General features: G+C 34.3%; 1 protein-coding gene across 2 annotated transcripts in view; it reads left to right on the top strand.

The window, feature by feature from the left end:
• Positions 1-1,641: 1,641 nt before the first annotated feature.
• USO1 (USO1 vesicle transport factor) overlaps positions 1,642-16,577 on the top strand; it is an 84,682-nt gene continuing 69,746 nt past the window's right edge. Inside the window, exons 1-4 of one of the 2 annotated variants that reach the window (XM_051967142.1) lie at positions 1,642-1,785; positions 13,214-13,300; positions 13,381-13,445; positions 15,151-15,230. In XM_051967142.1, the coding sequence (XP_051823102.1) occupies positions 1,720-1,785; positions 13,214-13,300; positions 13,381-13,445; positions 15,151-15,230 (298 nt within the window). In that variant the 5' untranslated portion in view covers positions 1,642-1,719. The remainder of the gene's footprint in view (positions 1,786-13,213; positions 13,301-13,380; positions 13,446-15,150; positions 15,231-16,577) is intronic. The other variant, XM_051967143.1, reaches the window with a different exon arrangement.

Raw genomic sequence — 16,577 nt, 5'->3', positions numbered from 1 at the left:
TCTACCTGACATATAATAGATGTTTTAACAAATGTTTATTGACTGATTAATATATCCTGTCACTGAGTAGCAGGTACAAAAAGTACTAGCCGATCCTAGAAATTTATAAATGTGGATTACCCTATGTGTTCAGTACCAAAAAAAATGGGAACAATGGAAGCAGATTTAAGTATATGCTCCATGAATTATAATAAAATACACAGAAGAAAACAGGGAAGCAAATAAGCAAGATGATTTTGAAATAATTTGTTGAATTTATTATATATATTATATATATATATATATATTTTAAAGAAAACTAAATGAGATACAGATTTCGTGTACAATCTTTTTTCCTACTGTGTTCTACTTTGTCTATGGAAGTGTTCATTCAGAATTTAAAAAAGCAACAAAACATTACCCCTATAAAGCTCCCTCTCTTTGCAGAATAGGAAGTGGAATGTTATCAGTTCTGTTGTTTAATTTAGCTAAATTGCTCTTTGCCTCTTTCTTTTTCTTTTCTTCCTTCCCTCCTCTCTCCCTCCCTCCCTCTTTGCCTTCCCCCCCTTTCTCTGTCTTTTCTTTCCTTCCTTCCTTCCCTCCCTTCCTTCTTCTCTTCCTCTTTCTTTTTTTCTCCTCCTCCTCCTCCTCTTCCTCCTCCTTGTCTTCTTCCTTCTCTTTTCTGTCCATCTCTCTTCCTGTCTCTCTGTGTCTGTGTCTGTCTCTGTGTCTGTCTCTGCCTCTGTCTTTCTGTCTCTCTCTCTCTGTCTCTGTCTCTCTCTTTGTCGTTGTTGAGGCAATTGGGATTAAGCGACTTGTCCAGGTCACAGAGCTATTGTCAAGTGGTTTTCATCCTTTCTTACCAAAGAGAGTGCTACCAGAGTATGGGTAGTGGATGGGATGGTAAAAACAAACCAGCAAAAAGATCCGTAATTTAAGAAAAAACAACCCAAAATGTGAGCTGGAATCACAATTTACTAGCAGAAGGTCAGTCAGTGGACTAGCATTTATTAATCACTTACTACGAGTCAGGAATTGTCATTCACTGGAGCTACTTAGTGCTTTCCTCCTTAGATGGTCTTCAATTTATTGTGCATACATTTTATTTGTGCATAATCATTTGCTTATCTCCTCCATTAGAATGTGAGCTCCTAGAGAGAAGGGACTGTTTTGCTTGTTTTGTTTTTATATGTCTTAGCGCAGTACCTGGCATCTAGTAGGTGCTCAATCAATGTTTGACTGACAGTGTCTGGAACATAGTAGGTGCCTTTTGTCTGGACTTGGAAAAACTCAATGCCCCCAAGGAGTTCACTTTTCGAATGGGAAAGACAAATTGTAAAGTGCTGTTTGAGTAAAATGTAATAGACCTGAAAAACTTGAAATACGCGGCTAGGAATTTGGGGAATGATTGGAAAGGCACCTCTGGGAGGGGGCGGGGACAAAGGCGTGTCATCCGACGGGGAGGGGCGGGGTTTCGAGGGCGCCGTGCCAGCCTTAAGCCGTTGCCGCTCCCCTCCCCCTTTCCTCCCGGTCGCCACGTCAGGCCACGTCCTCGCGCATGCGCAGCCCGGGCCGTGCGGCGGTGGTTTCCGGGCTGTGCAGCTACGGGCGGGCGGACGGACGGGCCGGGGGCCGGGTCCGGAGTTCAAGGGCTAGGCCTGGGAGTTAGGGGGAAGGAAGAAAGTAAGGGTTCTGGGGAAGGGCGGGGAGGAACCTCGTCCTTCAAGAGCGCACGGCAAGATGAATTTCTTTCGCGGGGTGATGGGGGGTCAGAGCACGGGACCCCAGCCCTCGGGGGCAGAGACGGTGAGAAAGAGGAGCTGCCGGGGAGTGGGGGGAGGGGAAGAGGGTGTGGGAAGGAGGGTTGCGAGTTGCGGCCCCCTGCTGTGCCGACTGCCCGGCGGGCCCCTGCCTGAGCGGCGTGGGGGCGGGGCGGGGGTTAAAGCCCAGCTGTCTACCCAGGCTTTGCCCGACGCCTCTGCGCCCTTGGGGGTCCTCTCCGGAGGGGGCGGGGTCGGCTAAGGTCGGCACTCTAGATCCTGTCCCCTTGTACTAGGTGTCACTTGGGCTGGCGCCGCCTGTTTCTAGTTCGGCTGGTCCCTCCTTCGTCCCTATCCTGCCCTTCCCCTCGTGTCTGGGGCAGCCCAGGATCCCTTTCTCAGAATCATGTTTAAAATAGGTATGCATAAAGATATGTAATGTTTATATACACACATATGTCTGAGTCACTTAAGAATCAGATTAAGTGCATAAAATATACAAGAAACCAAAAAATATTTACACAACTTATGTGTAATTACACGCTATATATATGAGATGAATGAGATCACTTGTATTGTGGTTTTCTGTACGTTTATATAGTATACGTTTTATATATTACATATCTATACAGCTTGTATGCAATTAATACAACATAACCTGTATAGTTATGTCTGTCATGCAGTTTGTGTTTATATTTAATATCATATATCACATTCTCTGTACAGTTTATGTGATGAATAATATGTATATGCAAATAGCGATACATGTGGTTTTATATATAAAACGTAAGTTTATATTTAATGCATGTGTTTATGTATCTAGAACTATCCATTTCACGACCCATGTTGGCAACTTTCTTAAGCTCTTTCAGCTTTAGTTTACTCATCTGTGAAGTGGGCATAATAGCAACTAACTTTGAGGATAGTGAAGATCCCAGCATAATACTTGTGAAACACTTTGCAAACCTTAAACCATCCCATATGTGGTAGCTATTATCAAAATATAACTAGTTCAGAGGTTGGAGAGGGGAGCGTGTTGTGTCCTCTTGGTGAAGAACTACCTTAGCTGCTCTCTGTTTAATGTTAAGCCCTTCACTGGGGCCAGTCTACTTCTCTTGCCTTTGCTTACAAGAATGGAGGCAATTGTATTGGCCTACTTCTTCTCTGGTTTTGTTTTTTAATGAACTTGAGCACCTACAAATTAGTAAGCATTTATTAATTGCCTACTGTGTCAGTGTCAGTCACAGTACTGAGTAACCTAGGGATATAAAGGGAAAAGATGATCCCTTTCAAGGTACTTATGGTTTCTTGTTAGAGACAATAAACATATAGAAACATTCCAGTATAAACAAAAACAAACAAACAAAAAACAAAAGTCCAAAAATGTGTGTAATACCTGTGAGCAGCTTCCTCTGTCATACACCTCCACAAAGGGGTGGGTTTAGAGAGTTCTCTCATTTTTTTCAAGTCCTATTTGATCTTTATAATTTTGGAATATACTTATCACTTTTTAAGGTATAGAATGGCATTTCTCTGTTTTTTTGAACTTCTGCTCTCCTGTTTTATCATGTTTCATTACTGCTTCCCACACACACACTCCACTTTGCTATCTTGCTTTTTCTTTCATACCCTTCCTCTCCCATAAAGATGAAGAGCCTACCCTTTAATAAGTATAATGAAGGAAAAGAATTTCACATCCTTTTTCAGCTCTAGTCCATTACCTCTCTGCCAAGAGATAGGAAGCATGCTTTACTCGTAAAATTTGTGGAATTGTGATTGGTCAAAAGTTTTTAAGTCTTTCAACAATGTTTTTCTTTACAATGTTGTCATTATATAAATTACTTTAGTGTTGCTGTTTTCACTCGACACCAGTTCATACAAATCTTAGTTTCCCTGAAACTGCCCCTTTTGTACTTTTTACAATAATATAATATTCCCTTACATCAATATAATTTATTTTTCAATTTATGAGCTACTTTATTTCCATTTCTTTACTACAACAAAAGTGCTTCAACTAATATATTTGTACATAGGATTGTTAGAAATGTTTTTTTAAGTGCTGCTATCAATATATTTGTACATATAGATCAAAGAATTAAGAGAATGGTCACGGTCATCTAATCTAGTCTTAATTGCTACACCAAGGAATTCCCGTTAATCTACACATGATTCTAGCTTTGTGACCCTGCCCAGGTCACTTAACCAATCTATCTATAAGTTTTTCATTTGTAAAATGGGGGTTATAATAGTAACTACTTCACAGGGTTATTGTGAGAATCATATGAGATGATATCTGTAAGCACTTAGTGCAGTGTCTGACTCTTAGTAAAGGCTTATCCCTTCATTTCCCCTACATAATACAAGTGGTCATCTAACTTCTACTTCAGAACCTCCAAGGAGGCTAAGCCCACTATATGTGGAAGCTGGGTATTACACTTTTGGGTTACGGATTAGTTTTTTTTTTTTTTTTTTTTTTAATTATAGCTTTTTATTGACAGAACATATGCATGGATAATTTTTCAACATTGACCCTTGGAAACACTTTTATTCCAACTTTTCCCTTCCTTCCCTCCACCCCCTCCCCAGATGGCAGGCAGTCTCATACATGTTAACGTATATCTTAAATACAATATACGTGTACATATTTATACAGTTCTCTTGTTGCACAAGAAAAAACGGATTTAGAAAAGTAGAAAATAACCTAGGAAGAAAAACATAAATGTAAGCAGCCCACATTCATTTCCCAGTGTTCTTTCTCTGAGTGTAGCCGGTTCTATTCATCACTGATCTGATTGGAACTGATTTGGATCCTCTCATTGTTGAAGATAGCCACTTTCATCAGAATTGATCCTCTTATAGTACTGTTGTTGAAGGGTATAATGATCTTCTGGTTCTGCACATTTCACTTAGTATCAATTCATATAAGTCTCTCCAAGCCTCTCTGTATTCATCCTGCTGATCATTTCTTACAGAAGAATAATATTCCATAACATTCATATACCACAATTTATCCAACCATTTTCAAATTAATGGGCATCCATTCAATTTCCAGTTTCTGGCCACTACAAAGAGACCTGCCACAAACATTTTTGCACATGTGGGTCCCTTTCCCTTCTTTAAAATCGCTTTGGGATATAAGCCCAGTAGTAACACTGCTGGATCAAAGGGTATGCACAGTTTGATAACTTTTTGAGTATAGTTCCAAATTGTTCTCCAGAATGGCTGGATCTGTTCACAGTTGTTACGGATCAATTTTAAGGAATTTCTTTCCTTACATCATTCCTAATTTTGTCTTTTTGTAACTTGCACCTAACTCCCTACTTCTTCCGAGGCTTTGTATGTATAGGTTCTTTTCTTTTTTATTTGATCCTCTTACATGATAGCACTTCAGATAGTTGAAGACAGCTATCTTCTGCACTGAGTCTTCTCCAAGATAAGTATGTCCCTTTCTTTTTAACTGTCCTTATCCATGATCACTCTCCAGTTTGTCAGTGCCCTTAAACTGGCAGCCAGAACTGACCATATAACTTTAGAGAAAATCTGACAAGTGCACAGTCTCACTAGACTGTTAACTTTGCTGGAAATTGTGCTTCTCTTACTGTAGCCTAAGATCACATTAACCTTTTTGGCCACCACATCTCTTATAGACTGAGTTTGTAGTTCTTGAAAACTTTCCTATCTTTTTCTGAACAACTGCTATCTAGGCCTCCTCATTTGTGATTGTGAAGTACCCAAGTAACATGAATTAATATTTATCTCTGTTAAATTTCTTGTAATAGAATGGTTTCTTGTGCTCTAGATAAACTTCACAGCGTTTCTATCATTTACTAGTTTAATAATCTGCACTGGAAATAAGGTTTATCTGACATAACAAGTTGTTGGGGTTTTTTTTCCCCTGATTATTCTTTCCAGTTTCAGTTTTGCTGTGATTTCTCTTAAAAAAAAAATTTCCCCAAATACATGTAAAAACAATTTTTAACACTTTTTTAAAATTATGAATTTAAATTTTTCTTCTTCCTCTTAATTGAGAAGACAGTTTTATATAGGTTACATGTGTAGGAATGCAGAACGGACCCATATTAGTCATGATGTGAAATAAAGTATGCTGCTACAATTTACATTCAGAATTCATCAGTTTTTTCTTTGGTGGTGGATAACATTTTTCATGATAAAAATTTTGAGATTGTCTTAGATAATTGCATTGCTGAGAAGAGCTGTCTTTCATGGTTGATCGTACAGTATTGCTGTTACCATGATCTCTTAGTTCTAATCACTTCACTTTGCATCAGTTCTTCCTGTATCTTTCTGAAATCATTCCTCTCATCATTTCTTGTAGCATGATAGTATTCTATTGCACTCATATGTGATGGCCACAACTTGTTCAACCATTCCTTGATAGGCATCCCCTCAGTTCCAGTTCTTTGCCTTCACTAAAAGAGCTGCTACAAACATTTTTGTATATATAGGTTCTTTTCTTTTTTATTTGATCTCTTTGAGATACACTTATGCTAGGAATCAAAGTGTGTAGTATAACATGTTCTTGTTGAAGCCTAGCCTGGCTCTTTGTAATCTCTGCTTCTCTTTCTAAATGCTTGCCAACCATTTTCTTTTTAATGATCTGTTTTAGAATTGACCTAGGCATTGCATAGTCCTGTCGTTATTTTTTTTCTTTTAAAAAATTTCTGGATCTAAACAATGTGAAATAAGTGAACATTTCCATATATAAATAAAGCAGACAAGGAAAAGAGAATGAATCTTACATGAAACTATGAAGCTCTGTAAATAGCTTTGCTTTTCTTTTTTTTTGGTCCATGCCTTCTTCCAGCAAAACTGCAAGTATGTTCTGATTGTGTTTCCTACTGATCTTCATTTTATTCTTAAGTATGGTTTTTTTTTTTTTTTTTTTTTTTTTGGCTGAAGCAACTAGAGTTAAGGGACTTGCCCAGGGTTACACAGCTAGTAAGTGTTCCAGGTCTGAGGCCAGATTTGAATTCAGGTCCACTGAGTCACCTTAGCTGCCCCTCAAGTACATGTTTTTAAATGCTTCAGACTCTTTGCTCCCCCCATTTGAAAGGAAGAAAAACCCTTGTGTCAGATATACATGGTGAGGCAAAATGAATCTACACATTTGCCATGTCTGAAAAGAAGAGTATTTTGTTACTAGTCCTATAGAATCTTGGTTGGTCATTCAATTAATTGATTAGTGCTTTTATACCTTTCAAAGTTTTTATTTACTATATGTTATTGTGTATATTTGGTTTTTTTCACTTCATTCTCTTAGGATTCATATAGGTTTTCCCAGATCTTTTTTCTGAAACCATCCCTTTTGCCATTTCTTAAGACTCAATATTTCTTTACAAATTTATATAACATGCTATGATCAGTCTATCTCCAGTTACTGAGCATCCCCTTTCTTTCCAGTTCTTTGCTACTTCAAAAAGAACTATTAAAGATTTTTTTTTACATTTTAAGTCCTTTTCATCTTTCTTGGCTCTTTTTGGAGTTGTGAAATGTTCTTTTATGTTTGTATTAATTTTTATATATTTTGGATAGTTGACCTTTATCAGAGAAATTTTGCTGCAAAGATTAACTATGCTAACCCAGTTAACTATGTACTTTGTAATTTCATCTTATTGAATTTTATCTGTGCAAAGTATTTTTTAATAATAGCTTTTTATTTTCAAAATATATACAAAGATAGTTTTAATATTCACTCTTGCAAAACCTTGTGTTCCAAATCTTTTCCTTCCTTTCCTCCTACTCCTTCCTCTTGACAGCAAGTAATCCAGTATATGTTAACTATAAACAATTCTTTGCATATTCCCACAGTTATCATGCTGTACAAAAAAAAAAATCAAAAAGGAAAAAAATGAGAAAGAAAAAAATGCAAGCAAACACCAACAAAAAAAAAGAAAATACTATGTTGTGATTCACAGTCCCCATTCTGGATGCATAACATTTATATCCCATAACTTACTTAGCCATTCCCCAATTGATGGGCATCTATTCAATTTCCAATTCATTGCCACTACAAAAAGGGCTGATAGAAGCATTTTTTGTGTAAACTTTTTAATTTTACACGATCATAATTATCAATGTTATCTTCTGTAACCTTCTCCCTCTCTTATTTGGTTAAGAACCCTTTCCCTAGATAGTTAGGAAAGGTATTTCTTTCCCAGCTTCTTTGATTGTGAATTTATTGTGGTCTATAGTGTGAATTATTGGTTTAAAATTTTAAACCTAATTGTTGGCAATTTTTATTTGAATCACAGTGAATCCTTACCTCTTTATTTAGAATCTTTGGTTTTATTGTCCACTACTTTACTAAGGTCCTTCTTTCTAAGTCTTGTGTTATTCTTCTGATGAATTTTTCTACTTTAACTATTCCAAATAGTTTTGATGATTACTGTTTTGTAGTATAATTTGAGATCTCTTATTATCAAGTCCTTTTTCTCTTGAGATTCCTGATCTTTGTTCCTTTACATATATTTTATAATATCTTTAGTACTATAAAGTAATCCTTTTGGAGTTTGATGACTATTGAATTTCATCTACATGTTAACTTAAGAAACATTGCATTTTTATTATACTTAAGCCAATCCAGAGTAATTGATACAATTCAAATTATTTAAGTCTTTTATTTCTCCAACTGGTTTTACAGTTGATTTCATTCAATTTCTTTGTTTGTATTTATAAGGTAGATTCATTGCTATTTTATATTTTCTGTAGTTATATTGCTTCCCTTTCTTATATTGCTATAGTTAGTTAGCATTTCTAGATCTGTATCAAATATTAGTTTACAGTGACCATCCTTTATAACCTCATCTTCATGACAGATGAGACTAGCACTGCTTTTAAGTTGATATTTGCTATATTAAGAAAGGAAAGGTATCAAAAATTGAACCTGTGATTTCATTGGTCTTTGGGTAGGTGTAGGAAACCTTTTTTTTCTGCCAAGGACCATTTGGTTATTTATGCATCGTTCAATGGCCATACTATTGATTTAAAGACTCTGAGAGGTTGTTGTACCTAGCTTTCAGTTCTTAATCACCTGTGATTGCCTTGGCAGGGCCAGACCCAATACAGTCAGTGAGCTGGACTTCCCCACCTCTGATCTAGGGAATCCTAGTTAAGTAATCATCTTCTACCAATGCAAGTTGGTTCCTTTTCAGCGATTTTTAGTATTAGAGTATTGCCTAGAGTAATAAGAAGATGTAATTAGCAGAGAACTACAAGTCAGAAATGCCCTTTCCAAAGGCTTCTAGTAGGCTTTCCCTGCAGTCCTAGAATAAGAATTTATTTTTGTTTCTCTTCTGGTTTTGTTTTTGTTTTTGTCTTTTGCGAGGGGAAGGGGAGGGGGGTGTATTTTTTTTTTTTTTTCTGTTTCTAGTACTCTTTGCTTATTGTCTAGAACATATGTAGATAATCCTGATTCTACTATTTCACATCATCGTCTTTGAAAAAGCCCACTTTTTGCTATTCTTCACATCTCTATCCTCCATTTCGGTGCCTTTTTGCACAGGCATTCCAAGTATGAAACACATTTTCTGCTCATCCTTTCCTCATAAAATTCCTAATTGTCTTAAAAACTTAGTTCAAATATCATAATTACCTCCTCTCTCAATCTTTTACTACCTGCCAATTATCTTTTATTTACTTTGTATATATTTAGTACATCTTTATTTGGTGCATACTTAGTTGCTTGTGTAGTCTCATTAAGAATGTTAAGTTCTTGAGGACGGGTCTGTTTTATATCTATCAAAATGACTTTCATATACCGTGTTTCCCCGATAACTGTCTTATTATTTTTTTGGACAGAAAAACACCAGAGGGCTTATTTTCAGGGGAGGGCTTATTTTAATGAACATTTTTATGTTGTCCTGCCTCAGCTCTCCTCCATGGCACCGCTCTCAATGGCCCCAGCAAGCAAATCACTGGGGAAGAACAGGATGACGCGCTCACTGCTGCAGCTCTGATTGGATGCAGCTCGGAGCGCGGCGTGTGTTTTACTGGAGGGGCTGGGGTGTGGAACGGTGCATATAGAGGGTACCATAATGTAGTGTGTAGTGCAGGGGATCACCTTCACTACAGTAGCTATCTCAATAGGGCTTATTTTCGGGGGAGGGCTTATTTTAGAGGAATCTTACACAGTAAGAGGAGGGCTTATTTTCGGGATAGGTCTTATTATCAGGGAAACACGGTAGTAGCTGCTTGATAAGTGTTTGCTTGATTTAAGAGGTCCTTCTCTTTAGGTTTCTCCAGAATTTTGTATTGTGATCTTTTTTTTGTTGTTGTTTTGGATATTGGAAGCCAAGCTAATGTATAGGTTCAATTATACATCAGTTACTTTCTAGTTGTGCAAACCTGGATCTGTTTTCTTTACTATAAAATGAGCATGTAGAATTTGATTATCTCTAAAGTGCCTTCTAGTTTTTAGTCTATGATCTTATGATGAAATTTTAAATAAAGATCTGTTTATTTAGGTTGTTAACAGTATATAAAGGAGTGAGAAAGAATACCTGATTATATTGAAGCTTATGAAATCACAGGTCTACAACAGGCAAAAAGGGGAAGGTTAGTACAACACATAGGCTTCATTTGGACTAGGCAGTTTTACACATCTTTTGATGCCTTAATTGAATTTATATGATCATACTAACATTAGGTCTGAGAAGCAAACTTAAATTTTTAAAAGTAGAATGGATAAAGGGTTAGATTTTCAGTTAGAAAGGCTTGAATTTAATTTTCCTCAGTCACTTTGAGTCACTGAGCCTTAGTTTCTTCATCCTTAAAATAGGGATGATAATAGCACATACTTTATTATAAAGCTCTTGGTAAAAAATCTCATGTTCTGGTATTGATATATAAAAGGAAAGACAGGTACTATATTAGGTAAAGAAGGAAAATGATTGGAGAAGAAAAAAACCTGAAAATTATGAAGTTGTTATCCCTTTCCTCTCAAAGCTCGAGTTTAACAGACTTATGTAAATTTGGCTAGAAATAGGGGGCCCTGAAGTTTTTGTGGGACTAGGGAAGTTTCTTTTTGACTTTTTTTTTTTTGAGGTACATTTTGTTTTATTATAGAGAAAGATTTTTTTTTGAACAACTAAAGCTGTTTAAAATAAAATGAAAAAAAGTTCCAATCCAGAATAGTATGCTTATAGCTGACCATCTGTTAAGGAATGTGCAGGAATGATTGCTACTTTGGGATAAAGGATGATGCATGGGCTGTTAAAAATCTTATTTTCGTGTAAAATTCTATAGGTCTGTCTGTAACTTGTCATTACAAATTACATTAATGCAGATATTCTCTTTTTGTGTGTACTACAATGTAGGATAGTATAACTACATTTTATTTTTAATTTTATATATATATATATTTTTAAAATACTTGCAAAGATAGTTTTCAATATTCATCCTTGCAAACCCTCGTGTTCCACATTTTTCTACCTTTTTCCCCCACCCTCCCAGACAAGTAATCCAATATAGGTTAAACATGTGCAGTTCTTCTAAACATATTTATTTCCACAATTATCTTGCTGTACAAGAAAAATCAGCTCAAAAGAGGGGGAAAATGAGAAAGAAAAAACCAAGCAAACAAAAAAAAGGAGAATATGCTATGTTGTGGTCCACACTCAGTTATTAAGACTCTCTTTCTGGATGCAGATCTCTATTGTAAGTCCTTTGGAATTGGCCTGCATCACCTCATTGTTGAAATGAGCCATGTCCATCAGAGTTAATTATCACATAATCTTCTTGTTGCTGTGTACAATGTTCTCTTGATTTCTACTCATTTCACTTAGTATCAGTTCATGTAGATCTTTCCAGGCCTCTCTGAATCATCCTGCTGGTTGTTTCCTACAGAACAATATTCCATAACCTTCACTTACCGTAACTTATTCAGCCATTCTCCAATTTGATGAGCATCCATTCAGTTTCCAGTGTCCTGCCACTGCAAAAAGGATTGCCACAAACATTTTTGCATATGAGGATCCCTTTCCCTCCTTTAAGAGCTCATTGGGATACAGGCTCAGCAGAAACACTGCTGTTTGATAACTTTTTGAGCATAGTTCCAAATTGCTCTCCAGAATGTTTGGATCAGTTCACAATTCTATCAACAATGTATTACTAATCCAGTTTTCTCATGTCACTTCTAACATTTAACATTATATTTTCCTATCATCTCAGTCAATCTGAGAGGTATAGTGGTGCCTCAGAGTTGTCTTTATTTGCATTTCTCTGATCAGTAAGGATTTAGAACATTTTTTCATGTAACTAGAAATGGTTTTAATTTCATTGTCTGAAAATTCTGTTCATATCCTTTGGCCATTTATCAATTGGAGATTGGCTTGTATTCTTTTAAGTTTGAGTTAGTTCTCTATATATTTTAGAAATGAGAACTTTATCAGAACCCTTGGAAGTAAAAATTTTTTTTCCAGTTTTCTGCTTATATTCTAATCTTGGCTGCATTGGTTTTGTTTGTACAAAACCTTTTAAATTTAATATAATCAACATTATCAGTTTTGCATTTCATAATGTTTTTTAGTTCTTCTTTGGCCACAAATTCCTTCTCCACAGATCTGAGAGGTAAACTATCCTTTTTTCTCCTAATTTGATTATAATATCATTCTTTATGTCTAAATCATGAACCCATTTCAACCTCATCTTGGTGTATGGTGTTAGGTATGGATCAATGCCTAGTTTTTGCCATTTTTTTTTTTAAACTTTACCATGAGAGAGTCCAGGGTAATACAAGGATTAATAATATAAGATGCAGATCTACCTTCTTCCCTTTTCTCTCCCTCCCAGAGAAATAAGGGAATTGACAGATTAGATTTCTAATAAAGAAGGAAAAGAAGAAGGGAAAACCTTAGGCTAAAAAAAAAAGTAAAAGAAAAGAAACCAAATCGGTTTTTGATGGCTTACTAGTTCTTTTGCTGTCCCTTTTTCTTAAATTCCATTGTTTCTTCATGCTTGCTTAGTAGCTGAAGACACTAATTTGTTGGTCTGCCAGGCTGCTTTCTAGTTTTCATCAGATAGGGAGTTCTTTTTTCATTTTATGCTTTCTGATGTGTTAGATATTGGACTGTTAAATTCATTGTTTCTGGTTTTGCCTTGTCTTTTCCATTGATATACCTCTTTACTTTTGATCCTTTATTTTGTAATCTTGGAATAAGTACTATGTTGTCCCATCTTGAATTATTTTACAAGAACTAGAGAAGTTTTTTTATCTGGGAGTAAAAACAGTTGGAAAGGGGATCTAGGGAGAGAGACAGGGAAGGAGGAAGAAGATCTGTTGTATTAGATGATTTATTCTTTCCCAACCCCCATAGAGGTTGACACTAAAGAGATTTCTAAAAATCTAGTCTTGAACCTTTCTATTTGAATATGAAACATTTGATTTTTTAAAAAATGACAAATTCTGTTTTTCACCTTTGAACTAATGTAATATTGTGGTGTTTTTTTCCTGACAGATACAAAAGCTTTGTGACCGAGTAGCTTCATCAACTCTTCTGGATGATCGAAGGGATGCTGTCCGTGCTCTCAAATCATTATCTAAGGTTTGCGACAGTTTGTTTTATAGTATAACATGTAGACTAATTTTTCATTCTTTCTAATGATACCTTTATTTTATGGGCAGAAATATCGTTTGGAAGTAGGTATCCAAGCTATGGAACATCTGATCCATGTTTTGCAGACAGACCGGTAAGTTTCTGTATCTTAAAACTTTTCCTCAATCAATAGAAATTGAAATATGTATGTATATGTGTATATAATTAAAATTTCAGAAATTATTAATGCAAAATATCTACTTATTTTCTGTCTTGTTAAATTTAAGGGTTTTTTCTTTATAAGTTGTTAAATGAAGCTGCTTTTTAATGACTACAAAATACTGCAATATAATTATCCCAATGTTCCTTTTATATATTGGACTTAGTCCTCCTTGTGATAGTTTACATCTGTAAACTGTATTACTGAAAAAAATAACATCAAAATTTGATTGTCTCAGTTGGAGAGTCAATGAATTTATTTTCAATGTAATCTAGACACAAGAGAATTTAATATTTTTTTTCTATAACTTGTTTGTTAGAATCTATTAAGTTTAGAACTTAAAAACTTGTAAAAATTTCAATCTGATGGTTGTGCTGTTTTTAACAATTTTTTCATTTTTATGAAAATTTATATTTAATTTTTTCACTAAATCTGCTATAGTTGATGAAGGAAATTTCTCATTGTGTGTGGGTGTGTGTATACCTATATAGATATATATATAGAGAGAGGCTTTATGAAAAGTAATATATAATATTAGGTAATATTTTTATGTTCGTATACACTACCACAGGGAGTATTTTTTAGTAAGAAATATAGATTACCCACTTCTCAATTTCAAATGTTGACAAATGAAAATCTCAAGAAATTTAAAAAAACACATCAAATTTGCTATCTCTAAAGTCAATTGAAAATATATTTTGTTCATCTCATCAAAACTATCTTCATGAAATTGATAGAATATATAGTAAAACTTCATGAATTTATTTTTATTAACAAGATGCCTATAGGAATACATTAGATAGTTACTTATTAAATAATAAGTAAGTCTAAATTAGAGGTAGAACTGGTGAAGTGACTGTTGGAAACCTGGCCTTTAGGGAAAGAAAATTTGTAAATGACAATGATAGCTGCAGAAAAGGACCACTTATTGAAAGTGTGACAAGAGAATAAAATAAGAAGTTATGTTTGTCTGTGTTTGTTTCTGTGTATATAAAATATGATTTATAATCATATAAAATATGACACACTTTCTTCCCAGTAACCTTCTGAGGAAGGTTTATATAGGTTTATATAATGTTATGACCATTTTGAAAGTGGCAATAGAATAATAAGAATTACATGTGTGCATATTAATGTAATGCATATGTGTGTGTGCCTATATATATTTCCATACATATTTGTGGTTTATGAACACTTTATAGGTACTTTCTGAGAAAGGTTTATCCAGTATTATGACCATTTTAATAAATGTGGAAACTGAACCTCAGATTTACATAACTACAGTCACATTAAACTATTAAGTCTTAGAATCTCAGGACTTAAATTTAGGACTTGACTTTTTAAGTGCAGTAGCTATTGGAATTTTTATATATCTGAATTTATTTTATATATCTGAATTTGTATGATAAAATTTTTATGCCAAGGATATTTTTCTTTTTTAAACATTAGATATGAAATTACTTTACATATCACAAAAATATCAAGACTTCCTTGATTCCCCAATTGCTGTTACCCTTCAGTTAGTTGGAAATTCTTTGGTCAAGTATTAGACTTAAGCATTTAATATCTATGTGTGAGTGTGAGTGTGTGTGTGTGTGTGTGTGTGTGTAAATTTTTTTTTTTTTTTTTTTTTTTGCAGTTCAGATTCTGAAATAATAGGTTATACTTTGGACACACTCTACAACATAATGTCTAATGATGTAGAAGAAGAAGAGCAAGGTAAGTCTCCAGTTATTGAGTTATTTCTGTCTTTTTAGGAATAAATTTATCATTTAAAAGTTTGTTACAGATATACACAAGCATTTAAATTTGAGGGAGGGAGGCAGTTTTCTGCTACTAATTTCACAGTACACTTTATGCACTATTTTGACCTGTAGGGTTTAAAGTATATGAAGTTGTTCCAAAATGAATTGTTAAAGTTGTCAGTACAAATACTAATATAGATTTTATTTACTGATTTGGTTTTGGTAAAATTGTATTAAGAATTTTAGCCTAATTTAGATTTGAATTGTCTGGCTTTGTGGAAGAACTTTTGTTCAGTGCACATTTTGTTATTTGCTTTTGTCTCTGTGACTGATGAAATCACATTTGCAGACAGAAAAGAGTTGTAAATGTATTGTGGAATCATTTAAGTGTTACCAACTTCTAATATATGAAAATTTTGTTAAAATCAGAACAAGATCAGTTTCTATGTCAATTCCTGGAGGGAAATGTTAAAAATGGTTATTGTGTGAAATTGTCACTTTATTATAAAACAGAATTGGATTATCATTCATTATTTCTTTTGCCCTCTAAGGAAACTTTTTTTTTTAATCATTAGTACATTTGGTTTTGAGAGAGTTTAAGCTAATATGAACTTACAGCAAATTATACATATGTAGTCATTTTTTACTGCTGATTAAAAACCAGACTTTTACATCTCTTCTGTAACATCTAAGAATTGAAGTTCCTTTTTCAGTTATGTATTATCAAATTATTTTTAATATATAGATACTACTTGTAAAGAAGTTGATATATAAAATAGTTTAATTACAATAGAATTCATTAACTTTGTTCTCTTGTACCTAAGATTATCAGCCTTTGAATTCTCAGATTGTTTTTTATTATCTATTCATCCAGATAGCTTATCCACATAGTTTTCCATTTTTTTGTTAGTATTATAGTTACCAATAGTCAAAAACATTTTTGAATTGAATAACATAAAGATATGTATTTAACAAAGAATTATAAACCTAATTATGATTTCCAATCAAATTTCCTAAATTGATGTTAGATCATATCTTAGTCTATTTTAAAAAACTAGATATTTATCTTATTTTTAAAGATTACCCAGTTGATTGTTAATAGGCTTTCCAGTTGGAATTAATTAATAAATTTAGATTTAGTCAATAAAATAAATTAAATTTTGCATTTCCCATACTTCCATATACTCTCCATTGAAAATTATTTGGTACTCACTGGTTCTGAAGCAAACTGCAATTCAGACATATTTTGGGGGGAGTAGAAGAAATATTCTTTAAATATCTTTTCCTTTTTTCATTCAAGTTACTTAATGTTCTTAACCCA

Source organism: Antechinus flavipes, chromosome 6, assembly GCF_016432865.1.
Source record: "Antechinus flavipes isolate AdamAnt ecotype Samford, QLD, Australia chromosome 6, AdamAnt_v2, whole genome shotgun sequence".
Lineage (NCBI taxonomy): Eukaryota > Metazoa > Chordata > Mammalia > Dasyuromorphia > Dasyuridae > Antechinus > Antechinus flavipes.
Note: the sequence above shows the minus strand (reverse complement) of the source record. Positions and strands in the feature narration are given on the sequence as shown.